Source organism: Tachyglossus aculeatus, chromosome 1 (assembly GCF_015852505.1).
Source record: "Tachyglossus aculeatus isolate mTacAcu1 chromosome 1, mTacAcu1.pri, whole genome shotgun sequence".
NCBI lineage: Eukaryota > Metazoa > Chordata > Mammalia > Monotremata > Tachyglossidae > Tachyglossus > Tachyglossus aculeatus.
Genome location: NC_052066.1, coordinates 63274634 through 63289080, shown reverse-complemented (window position 1 = coordinate 63289080; position 14447 = coordinate 63274634). Strand labels below are relative to the sequence as shown.

At 45.8% G+C, this 14447-nt stretch overlaps 1 protein-coding gene across 1 annotated transcript in view; it reads right to left on the bottom strand.

Annotated features, from left to right (window-relative positions):
- The window catches only part of PHC3 (polyhomeotic homolog 3), a 90666-nt gene that overhangs the window by 15353 nt on the left and 60866 nt on the right, over nucleotides 1–14447 (bottom strand). The window contains exons 9-11 of the mRNA XM_038745010.1: nucleotides 9271–9385; nucleotides 3452–3584; nucleotides 3129–3360 (exon numbers count right to left, since the gene is read on the bottom strand). Of these exons, the coding sequence (XP_038600938.1) occupies nucleotides 3129–3360; nucleotides 3452–3584; nucleotides 9271–9385 (480 nt within the window). The remainder of the gene's footprint in view (nucleotides 1–3128; nucleotides 3361–3451; nucleotides 3585–9270; nucleotides 9386–14447) is intronic.

Here is a 14447-nt window from a genome sequence, read left to right as displayed (position 1 = left end):
CACTTTTTATATTCTGAAAGTTCCTGAATGTTCACTTTCCCAAACTGCAAAAGGAAGAAACCTCTCGTCCTCTTCTTTCCAAAGAGGAGAGAGGGAAGAAAGAAAGAAGGGAACAGACAGAGACCGATGAAGAGTAGAAGGGAGGGAGTGTCTGATTCGATCCCTCTACTGACCTCCTGAGAGAAGAAACTCTCACTTTTTATATTCTGAAAGTTCCTGAATGTTCACTTTCCCAAACAGCAAAAGAAAGAAACCTCTCGTCCTCTTCTTTCCAAAGAGGAGAGAGGGAAGAAAGAAAGAAGGGAACAGACAGAGACCGATGAAGAGTAGAAGGGAGTGTCTGATTCGATCCCTCTACTGACCTCTCGAGAGAAGAAACTCCCACTTTTTATATTCTGAAAGTTCCTGAATGTTCACTTTCCCAAACCGCAAAAGAAAGAAACCTCTCGTCCTCTTCTTTCCAAAGAGGAGAGAGGGAAGAAAGAAAGAAGGGAACAGACAGAGACCGATGAAGAGTAGAAGGGAGTGTCTGATTCGATCCCTCTACTGACCTCTTGAGAGAAGAAACTCCCACTTTTTATATTCTGAAAGTTCCTGAACGTTCATTTTACCAAACTGCAAAAGAAAGAAACCTCTCTTCCTCTTCTTTCCAAAGAGGAGAGAGGGAAGAAAGAAAGAAGGGAACAGACAGAGACCAATGAAGAGTAGAACGGAGGGAGTGTCTGATTCGATCCCTCTACTGACCTCTTGAGAGAAGAAACTCCCACTTTTTATATTCTGGAAGTTCCTGAATGTTCACTTTCCCAAACCGCAAAAGGAAGAAACCTCTCGTCCTCTTCTTTCCAAAGATGAGACAGGGAAGAAAGAAAGAAGGGAACAGACAGAGACCGATGAAGAGTAGAAGGGAGGGAGTGTCTGATTCGATCCCTCTACTGACCTCCTGAGAGAAGAAACTCTCACTTTTTATATTCTGAAAGTTCCTGAATGTTCACTTTCCCAAACCGCAAAAGAAAGAAACCTCTCGTCCTCTTCTTTCCAAAGAGGAGAGAGGGAAGAAAGAAAGAAGGGAACAGACAGAGACCGATGAAGAGTAGAAGGGAGTGTCTGATTCGATCCCTCTACTGACCTCTTGAGAGAAGAAACTCCCACTTTTTATATTCTGAAAGTTCCTGAACGTTCATTTTACCAAACTGCAAAAGAAAGAAACCTCTCTTCCTCTTCTTTCCAAAGAGGAGAGAGGGAAGAAAGAAAGAAGGGAACAGACAGAGACCAATGAAGAGTAGAACGGAGGGAGTGTCTGATTCGATCCCTCTACTGACCTCTTGAGAGAAGAAACTCCCACTTTTTATATTCTGGAAGTTCCTGAATGTTCACTTTCCCAAACCGCAAAAGGAAGAAACCTCTCATCCTCTTCTTTCCAAAGAGGAGAGAGGGAAGAAAGAAAGGGAACAGACAGAGACCGATGAAGAGTAGAAGGGAGGGAGTGCCTGATTCGATCCCTCTACTGACCTCTTGAGAGAAGAAACTCCCACTTTTTAGATTCTGAAAGTTCCTGAATGTTCACTTTCCCAAACCGCAAAAGAAAGAAACCTCTCGTCCTCTTCTTTCCAAAGATGAGACAGGGAAGAAAGAAAGAAGGGAACAGACAGAGACCGATGAAGAGTAGAAGGGAGGGAGTGTCTGATTCGATCCCTCTACTGACCTCCTGAGAGAAGAAACTCTCACTTTTTATATTCTGAAAGTTCCTGAATGTTCACTTTCCCAAACCGCAAAAGAAAGAAACCTCTCGTCCTCTTCTTTCCAAAGAGGAGAGAGGGAAGAAAGAAAGAAGGGAACAGACAGAGACCGATGAAGAGTAGAAGGGAGTGTCTGATTCGATCCCTCTACTGACCTCTTGAGAGAAGAAACTCCCACTTTTTATATTCTGAAAGTTCCTGAACGTTCATTTTACCAAACTGCAAAAGAAAGAAACCTCTCTTCCTCTTCTTTCCAAAGAGGAGAGAGGGAAGAAAGAAAGAAGGGAACAGACAGAGACCAATGAAGAGTAGAACGGAGGGAGTGTCTGATTCGATCCCTCTACTGACCTCTTGAGAGAAGAAACTCCCACTTTTTATATTCTGGAAGTTCCTGAATGTTCACTTTCCCAAACCGCAAAAGGAAGAAACCTCTCATCCTCTTCTTTCCAAAGAGGAGAGAGGGAAGAAAGAAAGGGAACAGAGACCGATGAAGAGTAGAAGGGAGGGAGTGCCTGATTCGATCCCTCTACTGACCTCTTGAGAGAAGAAACTCCCACTTTTTAGATTCTGAAAGTTCCTGAATGTTCACTTTCCCAAACCGCAAAAGAAAGAAACCTCTCGTCCTCTTCTTTCCGAAGAGGAGAGAGGGAAGAAAGAAAGAAGGGAACAGACAGAGACCGATGAAGAGTAGAAGGGAGGGAGTGTCCGATTCGATCCCTCTACTGACCTCTCGAGAGAAGAAACTCCCACTTTTTATATTCTGAAAGTTCCTGAATGTTCACTTTCCCAAACTGCAAAAGGAAGAAACCTCTCGTCCTCTTCTTTCCAAAGAGGAGAGAGGGAAGAAAGAAAGAAGGGAACAGACAGAGACCGATGAAGAATAGAAGGGAGGGAGTGTCTGATTCGATCCCTCGACTGACCCCTTGAGAGAAGTCAGACGGGAAAGAGGAGAAAACCGTCACGGGCTTGGGACGGGAGTGGAGGTGAGGGGGCGGGAGGGTGGCGGGGTCACAGCAGAAGCAGGACTAGTCAGTTTCTATCGGATGCGGGATGGGAGGAAATACCCAGTTGAGCTGAGGGAACAAGTGAGAGGAAACAAATCACATTTCGATAGCGACAACCTGTCTTTTAGACTGTGAGCCCACTGCTGGGTAGGGACTGTCTCTATATGTTGCCAACTTGTACTTCCCAAGCGCTTAGTACAGTGCTCCGCACACAGTAAGCGCTCAATAAATACGATTGATGATGATGATGACAACCGATTCTTCCGCTAAGCCCTGGGCTGGGCGGCCCTCCCCTCTGCCCCCCCTGCGGCTGGGGGGCAAGTTCAGAGCCCCCGGCCTCTGCCCAACGAGAACCGGGGCAGGCTAAGCGGAGCCCTGAGCTACCTACCGGGTAGATTGTGGATGAAGGCCCAAACCTCATCAACCGTCCAAACCGACGGGTCCGTTTGCGCAGCAGGCAGCAGATCCACGTTATCGGGCATTTTCCGGATTCTCAGATCCCGAAGTTCCCGTTCCCTTTCCCTCTCGCTTTGCCTGCGCAGGCGAGTTGTCATGGCAGACGGCACTGTGTCTTCATGAGGGGTCAAGTCTTCTTCTGCAGATGGATAAGTAATTGGAAGCTGGAAAACGTAGTACAAGTAAAATACAGCGTGGCATTTTCCTTGCGTGTCTGAAAAGGGCATTGAAGGTTGAAGCGAGCTTTCTACAGACCTGCCTAAGGAAGTGGTCCCTCGTCGCCCCGTCCGGGCCGCTCGGCCGCCGGCCTCGGTGGCCCAGGTTTGGGTTCTCGGGCTTCCGGTTCCAACGGCTGAGGGGGAACTTCTTCGAACAACTGACGTTGAACCTGGAACGTACGCAATGACGCGAGGGCGGGGGGCTTAGCTGAAAGTTCAGAAATCCCGCCACGGTTTTCCGGATAGCGCGTACTTTGTGGGGAAATGGGGAGGGGAAAGAAAAAAAAAGACCAAGGAAGCCACGCGGTCCGCGTTGGAAAAGGGGGATTTCGAGGAATGATCGCCTTTGCTTTCTTTGGCTGGAAATCTGTACTGCTGGGAGCTGAGAATTTGGGGAGTAGGGAGAGAGGGGGGGCAGTACTTTTGAAGATGAGATAATCTCATCTTTAAAATGTAGTTAAATAGGCACAAAACCCTTTCTCACTAGTAGATTTCTCAAAAGTAATGCTGAAAGTAGGAAATGAAAATGCCACCCCTCGGTTCCAAAGTGGCACCTACTTTGCCCACCCCTGCTAAGAGGCCGGTGTGGTAATGCAGCAAAAAGGTGCATAGGCAAACTCTATTTTTGGATGCTTAGTCAAAGGGCACTTTTCTGCCTTCGCCAAAGAGATCGAATTGAGAGAGAGCTACAAATACCTGATCTGATTATATCTGACAACAAATGTTATGCACGAAGAGGGTACTCGCAGCTTTAGCAATTATTGCTTCTGTGCCATCTAAGCTCCTAAGTACTCACAATCTCCCATACCCTATTAAACACTGATTCGAACATGTCATAAATAGTTGCGGTATACTGGCACATATATATAGTAATAATGATAATGATGGTATTTGTTAAGCGCTTACTACGTGCCAAGCACTGTTCTATGCACTGGGGTATCCATTCATTCATTCAATCGTATTTACTGAGCGCTTACTGTGTGCAGAGCACTGTACTAAGCGCTTGGGAAGTACAAGTTGGCAACATATAGAGACGGTCCCTACCGAACAACGGGCTCACAGTCTAGAAGGGGGAGACAGACAACAAAACAAACCATGTGGTCGGGTGTCAAGTCATCAGAATAAATAGAAGTAAAGCTAGGGTAGATACAAGGTACTCAGGTTGTCCCACAAGGGGCTCACAGTCTTGACTCTGGGCAAATCACTTCTCTGTTCCTCAATTCCCTCATCTGTAAAATGGGGATTAGGACTGTGAGCCCCACATGGGACAACCTGAGTACCTTGTATCCCCCCCACAGCGTTTAGAACAGTGCTTGGCGCACAGCAAGCGCTTAACAAATACCGTCATCATCATCATCACCTTGTATCCCCCCCCCCAGTGCTTAGAACAGTGCTTGGCACGTAGTAAGCGCTTAACAAATACGATCATTATTATTATTATTATTATTAATCCCCATTTTACACATGAGGAAACTGAGGCACAGGGAAGTGACGCGACTTGCCCAAAGTCATTCAGCTGATAAATGGTGGAGCCGGGATTAGAACCCACAACCTCTGACTTTCAAGCCCATGCTCCTTCCACTAAGCCACGCTGCTTCTCTAACAGTATAACTGGCACTTACTATATGCCAAGCACACTGTCCATGCTCTTATCTTCCTTCTGTAATTGATTTTAATGCCTCTCCTTCCTCAGAAAAAATAAACCCCTTGTGTTCTGCACACAATAGGCACTCAATAAAGATGGTGGATTGTGACTCCTAGACTGTGAGCCCGTTGTTGGGGAGGGATTGTCTCTATCTGTTGCCCAGTGGTACTTTCCAAGCGCTTAGTCCAGTGCTCTGCATACAGTAAGCGCTCAGTAAATACGACTGAATGAATGACTGATTGATCAGTGCTCTGCACACGGTAAGTGCTCAATAAATACGATTGAATGAATGAATGATCGAGAAGCAGGAAGGCCTGGTCGAAAGACCAAAGGCCCTGGGGTCAGAGGACCTGGACTCTAATCCCGGCTCTGCCACTTGCTTTGCTGGGTGGCCTTGGGCAAGTTGCTCCACTTCTCTGTGCCTCTCTATGCCTCAGTTCCCCCAACCACAAAATGGGGATTCAATACCTGTTCTCCCTCCTGCTTAGTCTTTGAGCCGCACGTGGGGCCTGATTATTCTGTACCCATTCCAGTGTTCACTACAGCGTCTGGCACATAATAAGCCCTCATCCCCCTCTCCTCCCCCTCTCCATCCCCCCATCTTACCGCTTTCCCTTCCCCACAGCACCTGTATATATGTTTGTACAGATTTATTACTCTATTCATTTATTTATTTTACTTGTACATGTCTATTCTATTTATTTTATTTTGTTAGGATGTTTGGTTTTGTTCTCTGTCTCCCCCTTTTAGACTGTGAGCCCACTGTTGGGTAGGGACTGTCTCTATATGTTGCCAATTTGTACTTCCCAAGTGCTTAGTGCAGTGCTCTGCACATGGTAAGCGCTCAATAAATACGATTGATGATGATGATAAGCACTTCATAAATACCGCAAGCATTACCGATTGACCGGGTATCCTTCAGTACCCGTCTCAGTGTTCAATTTCCGAGTTGGGCCGAGAGCTCGCTCCGTCTCCCGGCATAAAGGGGCAGGAGAGTGGCCCCGGCTGCTAAATTCGCCTTCGTGCCCAGGGGAGAGCAGAACAAGCTTCTTCCCTCCCGCATCACGTGGAAGTGTCCCCGCTCTGCGTCGTTCGGCCCTTCAGCACCCAAATGGGGGGCGGCCCTGGGCGGGCGGTGGTGAGGGCTGAACGATATTTATTACTCTATTTATTGATTTATTTTACTTGTACATATCTATCCTATTTATTTTATTTTGTTAGTATGTTTGGTTTTGTTCTCTGTCTCCCCCTTTTAGACTGTGAGCCCGCTGTTGGGTAGGGACTGTCTCTATATGTTGCCAATTTGTACTTCCCAAGCGCTTAGTACAGTGCTCTGCACATAGTAAGCGCTCAATAAATACGATTGATTGATTGATCTGATCCATCTGGTTCCTCGCCGTGAGGTAAGCACGGCTGCGTTCCCCTTCGCGTAGCCCTGAACCAAAACCCAGTTCGAGGGCCAGTTGCCTCTCTCATCTCATCGTTTTGCATTTCACTCTACATTACTTGCATATGGCTTCTTTCTAATTTTCTTCTACGAGGATAGAGGATAAAGCGCGGGTCTGAGATTCACAGGACCTCGGTTCTAATCCCGGCTCCGCCGCTCACCCGCTGCGTGACCCTGGGCAAGTCACTTCACTTTCGGCGCTTAGAGCAATGCCTGGCACATAGTAATAATAATAATAATAATGGCATTTGTTAAGTGCTTACTACGTGCCAAGCACTGTTCTAAGCACTGGGGGGATACAAGGTGATCAGGTTGTCCCCCTTGGGGCTCACAGTCTTCATCCCATTTTACAGATGAGGGAACTGAGGCCCGGAGAAGTGAAGTGACTTGCCCAAAGTCACACAGCTGACATGTGGCGGAGCCGGGATTCGAACCCATGACCTCTGACTCCCAAGCCCGGGCTCTTTCCACTGAGCCACGCTGCTTCTCTAAGCAGTTAACCAAAACCTTCATTATTATTACTCTCTGTGCCTCAGTTCCCTCACCTGCAAAATGGGGGTTCGATACCCGTTCTCTCTCCTATCAATCAATCAATCGTATTTATTGAGTGCTTACTGTGTGCAGAGCACTGTACTAAGCGCTTGGGAAGTACAAGTTGGCAACATATAGAGACGGTCCCTACCCAACAGTTTAGATTACGAGCCCCAAGTGGGACCTGCTTATTTTGTACCTACCCCACTGCTTAGGACAGAGCTGGCCCATAATAAGCACTAAACAAATACCGCATATATTCCGTGGAATAGGGACTATGTCTTACCTGATCATCTTCTACCTACCCCGGCACTTAGAACAGCGCTTAATAATAATAATAATGGAATTTATTAAGCGCTTACTACGTGCAAAGCACTGTTGTAAGCGCTGGGGAGGTTACAAGGTGACCAGGTTGTCCCACGGGAGGATCACAGTCTTAATCCCCATTTTCCGGATGAGGGAACTGAGGCCCAGAGAAGTGAAGTGACTTACCCAAAGTCACACAGCTGACAAGTGGCGGAGCCGGGATTTGAACCCACGACCTCTGATTCCAAAGCCCGTGCTCTTTCCATTGAGCCATGCTGCTTCTCTGCTTCGCTTGACACATAGTGAGAGTGTAATAAATACCATGATGATAATATTGGTAGTAATAATAACAACCACAATAATGTCAGTGGCATAGCCTAGTAAAAGCAGTATACTCCGCTTATAAAATAGATTGCTTTCCCTTCACCTAGATGGCCATTCATTCATTCAATCACTTATTGAGTGTGTGTAGAGCACTGTACTAAGCGCTTGGGAAGTACAAGTTGGCAACATATAGAGACGGTCCCTACCCAACAACAGGCTCACAGTCTAGAAGGGAATAATAATGCTGGTATTTGCTAAGTGCTTATTGGTCTCTCTACGCTCCATCACTCACTTTCACAACTGATTCTTTCAAGTTTCAAGGGAATAATAACGTCGGCATTTGTTAAGCGCTGTGTCGAGCACTGTTCTAAGCGCTGGGGGAGATTACAGGGTAATCAGGTTGTCCCACGTGGGGCTCACGGTCTTAATCCCCATTTTACAGATGAGGGAACTGAGGCACGGGGAAGTTAAGTGACTTGCCCAAAGTCAAACAGCTGGCAAGCGGCGGGATTAGAATCCACGCCCTCTGACTCCTCAACCCATCGCTCTTTCCACTGAGCCACTCGGGAACCTAGAAATTACTACTACTATTGGAAATGACTCAGTACCCCATTCAAAACTACCGTGTACCGATGAAAAGCTGGGTCTCTCCAGGATCGCTGGTTTTAGTAGTAAATTGTTGCTTCCTACTTGAAGCCGTATTTCTTTTTTTTCCCCTGAAAGTAGTCTTTCAGGGCCAGCCTTAATTGTAGGTCAGGTCTCTCTACACTCAATCACTCACTTTCACAACCGATTCTTTCAAGTTGCCTTCATTTCGAAGAGACTAGATACACCGACCGCTCTGGTGACCCCTCTTTGGTATCAGGAAAACTGTCATTTTAAACACCCAACGATCAATCACGTCAAACAAATGTGATCACTCAAAAAAACCCCAAAAGATTCAGATCCCAACTTTTGGCAAAAACAGAAACAAAAAACAACCCAAAAACCCCTTCAAACATTGTTATTATTTTTGACTGTGAGCCCACTGTTGGGTAGGGACTGTCTCTATATGTTGCCAACTTGTACTTCCCAAGCGCTTAGTACAGTGCTCTGCACATAGTAAGTGCTCAATAAATACGATTGATGATGATGATGATGAAGCTCTATAATGTCCACTGCAGTTGCTTCCATCATTTCAGATTAACGCTCTGTTTTAGCCAAATAAAATCTTCAGTGTTCTTCTGTATCAATCATCTATGGACAATATCTCCCATTCAACTTTCACAAAACACTGATGTAATGGTGATACGACTGGCATTTAATATTGACAAAACCATGTGCATAGCTGTACTTTGGAATTAATTTCACATTCTACTGCATTTTGGACGTATCAAAGTCAAATTCTTTGAAACAAAGTTAAACCTACAATTACTTGACTGCTTGTTTATACTAAATTAAATAACTGCTGGACGGCCAAATGTAGTATTTGGAAGTCTGAGTAGCACCAGAAATCAAATTCTGAAATATATCATTGCTCTACTCTCACGGTGCAAACCAGAAACTTTGCAGGTTCAACTCAAACCTATTCAAACCTTGAGAAACATCAAGAAATTTTGAATACCTTTTGGCACAGGACATGGTGCAGAATCGTTTGGACCGTAGGAACTCATTAGCATATCCCATCTTGCCACAAAATTCACACTTCAGCAATTCACTGTCCATTTCCTCTAGTCCCTCTAAAAAAAAGTGCAAAGACTGAATTATTACTCATAAATCCCAATTTACCCCTAAGGGATGTTTCAAGTCAAAATAATAACACAAAAGTCCCCTGCTCTTTTGAAAAAGGGATCTTAAAAGGCATCAACCTGAAATTTGGCATTAATGTAGGAAGAGGCCATGAATTTTAGGAAATTTCATTAACCCCCAGCTATTGAAACCTACACAGAACTTCTAAGGGATCTCCTGGGTGTCATTTCCTGAAGTGTTGAAAGTTAATGACTGCGTTTTACTGACACCGCTCTTCCCGAGGACTTTGGGGACTCATAATAATGATAATAATAATAATAATAATAATAATAATAATAATAGCGATGGCATTTGTTAACTGCTTACTATGCTCCGAGCACTGTTCTACGCACTGGGGTAGATACAGGGTAATCAGGTTGTCCCACGTGGAGCTCACCGTCTTAATCTCCATTTTACAGATGAGGTAACAGAGGCCCCGAGAAGTGAAGTTGCTTGCCCAAGGTCACACGGCAGACAAGAGGCGGAGCCGGGATTAGAACCCACGACCTCTGACTCCCAAGCCCGGGCTCTTTCCACTAAGCCATGTTGCTTCTCTGCACTGACTCATCTTTTGGTTTGTACAGTGAGTTCACCACTTAGGTAGCCAAAAGGAAAATCAATCAATCAATCAATCGTATTTATTGAGCGCTTACTGTGTGCAGAGCACTGTATTAAGCGCTTGGGAAGTACAAGTTGGCAACACAGAGAGACAGTCCCTACCCAACAGTGGGCTCACAGTCTAAAAGGGGGAGACAGAGAACAAAACCAAACATACTAACAAAATAAAATAAATAGAAAAGAGATTGAAGTGACTTGCCCAAAGCCACACAGCTGACAATTGGCGGAGCCGGGATTCGAACCCATGACCCCTGACTCCAAAGCCCGGGCTCTTTCCACTGAGCCACGCTGCTTCTCTATTAGCCATGAGAGCTAACGAGCTCCCCAAGGGAATGGGTAGAGATCCTAGACTGTCAACTCGTCCATTCAATCAGTTGATCATATTTATTGAGCGCTTACCAGGAGCAGAGGATTGTACTAAGCGCTTGGGAGACGAATAATAATAATTACGGCATTTGTTAAGCACTTACTGTGCGCCAGGCACCGTACTAAGCGCTGGGGTGGACACAAGCAAATCGGGTTGGATGCAGGCCCTGTCCCTCGTGGGACTCGCAGTCTCAATCCCCATTTTACAGATGAGGTAACGAGAAGTTAAATGACTTGCCCAGGGTCACACAGCAGACAAGCGGCAGAGTCAGGATTAGAAGCCACGACCTCCTCACTCCCAGCCCCGTGCTCTATCCATCAAACCATGCTGCTTCTCTACAATACAGCAATAACCAGACACATTCTAGACTTCCAGACTGTGAGCCCACTGTTGGGTAGGGACCGTCTCTATATGTTGCCAACTTGTACTTCCCAAGCGCTTAGTACAGTGCTCTGCACACAGTAAGCGCTCAATAAATACGATTGATTGATTGATTGATTCCCCTGCACACAAGGAGCCTACAATCTAGACGGGGAGAGAGGCATTAATATAAATATTTAAATTGCAGATGTGTACATAAGTCACATGTACATAGTTCAAGATCACGGGCTTCTTAAAATGACTAATAATAATCATAACGGCATTTATTAAGTGCCTACTATGTGCAAAGCACTGTTCTAAGCACTGGAGCTGTTACAAGGTGATCAGGTTGTCCCACGGGGGGCTCACAGTCTTCATCCCCATTTTGCAGATGAGGGAACTGAGGCCCAGAGAAGTGACTTGCCCAAAGTCACACAGCTGACAACTGTCAACTGTTAGAAGCAGCGTGGCTCAATGCAAAGAGCCCGGACTTTGGAGTCAGAGGTCGTGGGCTCAAATCTTGGCTCCGCCAATTGTCAGCTGTGTGACCCTGGGCAAGTCACTTAACTTCTCTGGGCCTCAGTTACCTCGTCTGTAAAATGGGGATGAAGACTGTGAGCCCCCCGTGGGACAAACTAATCACCTTGTAACCTCCCCAGCGCTTAGAACAGTGCTTTGCACATAGTAAGCGCTTAATACATGCCATTATTATTATTATTATTAACTGGCAGAGCCAGGATTTGAACCCATGACCTCTGACTCCAAAGCCCAGGCTCTTTCCACTGAGCCACACTGCTTCTCTAAGCAGCTAGGAGGAAGGGTTTCAACACTTTCAGTTCCGCTTATTGTGGATGCAGAATGTGTCGGTCCACTCTGCTGAACTGTACTTCCCAAGCGCCTAGTTCATTCATTCATTCAACCGTATTTATTGAGCGCTTACTGTGTGCAGAGCACTATACTAAGCGCTTGGGAAGTCCAAGTTGGCAACATATAGAGACGGTCCCTACCCAACAGTGGGCTCACAGTCTAGAAGGGGGAGACAGAGAACAAAACCAAACATATTAACAAAATAAAATAAAGTCCTCTGCTCAATCAATCAATCAATCAATCGTATTTATTGAGCGCTTCCTGTGTGCAGAGCACTGTACTAAGCGCTTGGGAAGTCCAAGTTGGCAACATATGGAGACGGTCCCTACTCAACAGTGGGCTCACAGTCTAGTGCTCATAGGACACGCTCGATAAATGCCACTGATGATGACGCTGTGAGCCCACTGTTGGGTAGGGACCGTCTCTATGTGTTGCCAACTTGGACTTCCCAGGCGCTTAGTACAGTGCTCTGCACACAGGAAGCGCTCAATAAATACGATCGAATGAATGAATGACTGATGAAAATGGAAAGGGACCCAGAATTGAGCCTCGAGGGGGGACAGAGGAAGAGCTGGAGAAAGAGGCTGAGAATGAGTCTGTCTCCCCCTTCTAGACCGTGAGCCCGCTGTTGGGTAGGGACCGTCTCTAGATGTTGCCGATTTGTACTCCCCAAGCGCTTAGCACAGTGCTCTGCACCCAGTAAGCGCTCAATAAATACGACTGAATGAATGAATGAGCATCCAGAGAAAGTAGGTACAGAACTAGGAGACAACTGTGTCAGAGAATTGAGACAGGATGACGATTCCAGAAGAAGACCGCCAAGAGGTCGCAGAGGATTAAGGGCAGAGTAGAGACCATTAGAATTGGTGAAGAGCGAGCAGCTTCAGTGGAGGGGACGCGGGTGCAGAAGCCAGCTAGTAGACGTTTAAGAAGGGAGGTGGAGGAGAGGAAATCAATCAATAATAATAATAATAATAATAGCATTGATTAAGCGCTTACTATGTGCAAAGCACTGTTCCAAGCACTGGGGAGGTTACAAGGTGATCAGGTTGTCCCCCAGGGGGCTCACAGTCTTCATCCCCATTTTACAGATGAGGGAACTGAGGCCCAGAGAAGTGAAGTGACTTGCCTAGAGTCACACAGCTGACAAGTGGCGGAGCCGGGATTTGAACCCATGACTCTGCCTCCAAAGCCCAGACTCTTTCCACTGCGCCACGCTCAATCGTATTTATTGAGCGCTTACTGTGTGCAGAGCACCGGACTAAGCGCTTGGGAAGTCCAAGTTGGCAACACGTAGAGACGGTCCCTACCCAACAGTGGGCTCACAGTCTACAAGGGGGAGACAGAGAACAAAACCAAACATATTAACCAAATAAAATAAATAGAATAGATATGTACAAGTAAAATAAATAAGGAAATAGAGTAATAAATCTGTCCAAACATATATACATATATACAGGTGCTGTGGGGAAGGGAAGGAGGTAAGACGGGGGGATGGAGAGGGGAACGAGGGGGAGAGGAAGGAAGGGGCTCAGTCTGGGAAGGCCTCCAATGGAAATGGAAGCGGCAGTTGTAACCAACCTGTAGGAGCATTTGGACTGGAATGGGAAAAGGGGAGATAAAACTGGACGGTGCAGTGGGATACAGGAAGGTTTGGAGGGTTTCTTTTGGAATAGGAGAACTCTGGGAGCAGGTTTAAAAGCCAAGGGGAAAGAGCCATTGGAACACGAGCAGTTATTCAGTACTGGAAAGGCCTAGTTTAATACACGCCTGTCTCACGAATTCCCCAAGTGCTCATTTGTAAATTATCTCTGGGCATGAAAGTTTAGCTGGGGACACTTTTCTTTTGACATGAAAACTGTGTAAGAAAGACGGTAATGAATTACCGAAACAACCTGAGCTACAATTCGCACACACGTTTTTGGAAAGGAGTAAAATCCCTCCCTCTGTCCTACCCGTTTCCCCTCCCCAACAGCACTTGTACGTCTTTATTACGCGATGTATTTTATTAATGATGCGTATACATCTATAATTTTATTTTATCTATTTTGATGTTACTGACACCTGTCTACATATTTTGTTTTGTTGTCTGTCTTCCCCTTCTAGACTGTGAGCCCGCTGGGGGGTAGGGACTGTCTCTGTTGCCGAATTGTACTTTCCCAGCGCTCAGCACAGTGCTCTGCACACAGTAAGTCCTCAATAAACACGACTGAAGGAATGAATGAAATATAATAATAATAATGGCATTTATTAAGCGCTTACTATGTGCAAAGCAGTGTTCTAAGCGCTGGGGAGGTTGTCCCACGTGGGGCTCACAGTCATGACTGTGAAATATGCAACACTATACAATCCTCCAGTAACTGCCCAAAAGAATGTTATCGGTTGAACTGTTTCTTTTATTCCCCTTGGGCACACATTTTGATCAAAACAACATTTTTTTATCTTTAGTCAGTTTTACCGTAATATTTTGCTGAGATAAATGTAAACACGACTAGTCTTGTTTAGTAGAAAAATATTTGGAAAAAATCAATTAATTCTAGACTGTGAGCCCACTGTTGGGTAGGGACCGTCTCTATATGTTGCCTACTTGTACTTCCCAAGCGCTTAGAACAGTGCTCTGCACACAGTAAGCATTCAATAAATACGATTGATTGATTGATTGAACACTGCTCTGCACACAGTAAGCGCTCAATAAATACGACTGAATGAATGAATGAATTAATGGTACTTATTGAGTGTTCACTGTATGCAGGGCCCTGAACGAAGCACTTGGGAGCATACAATAATCAGTACCCGCAATC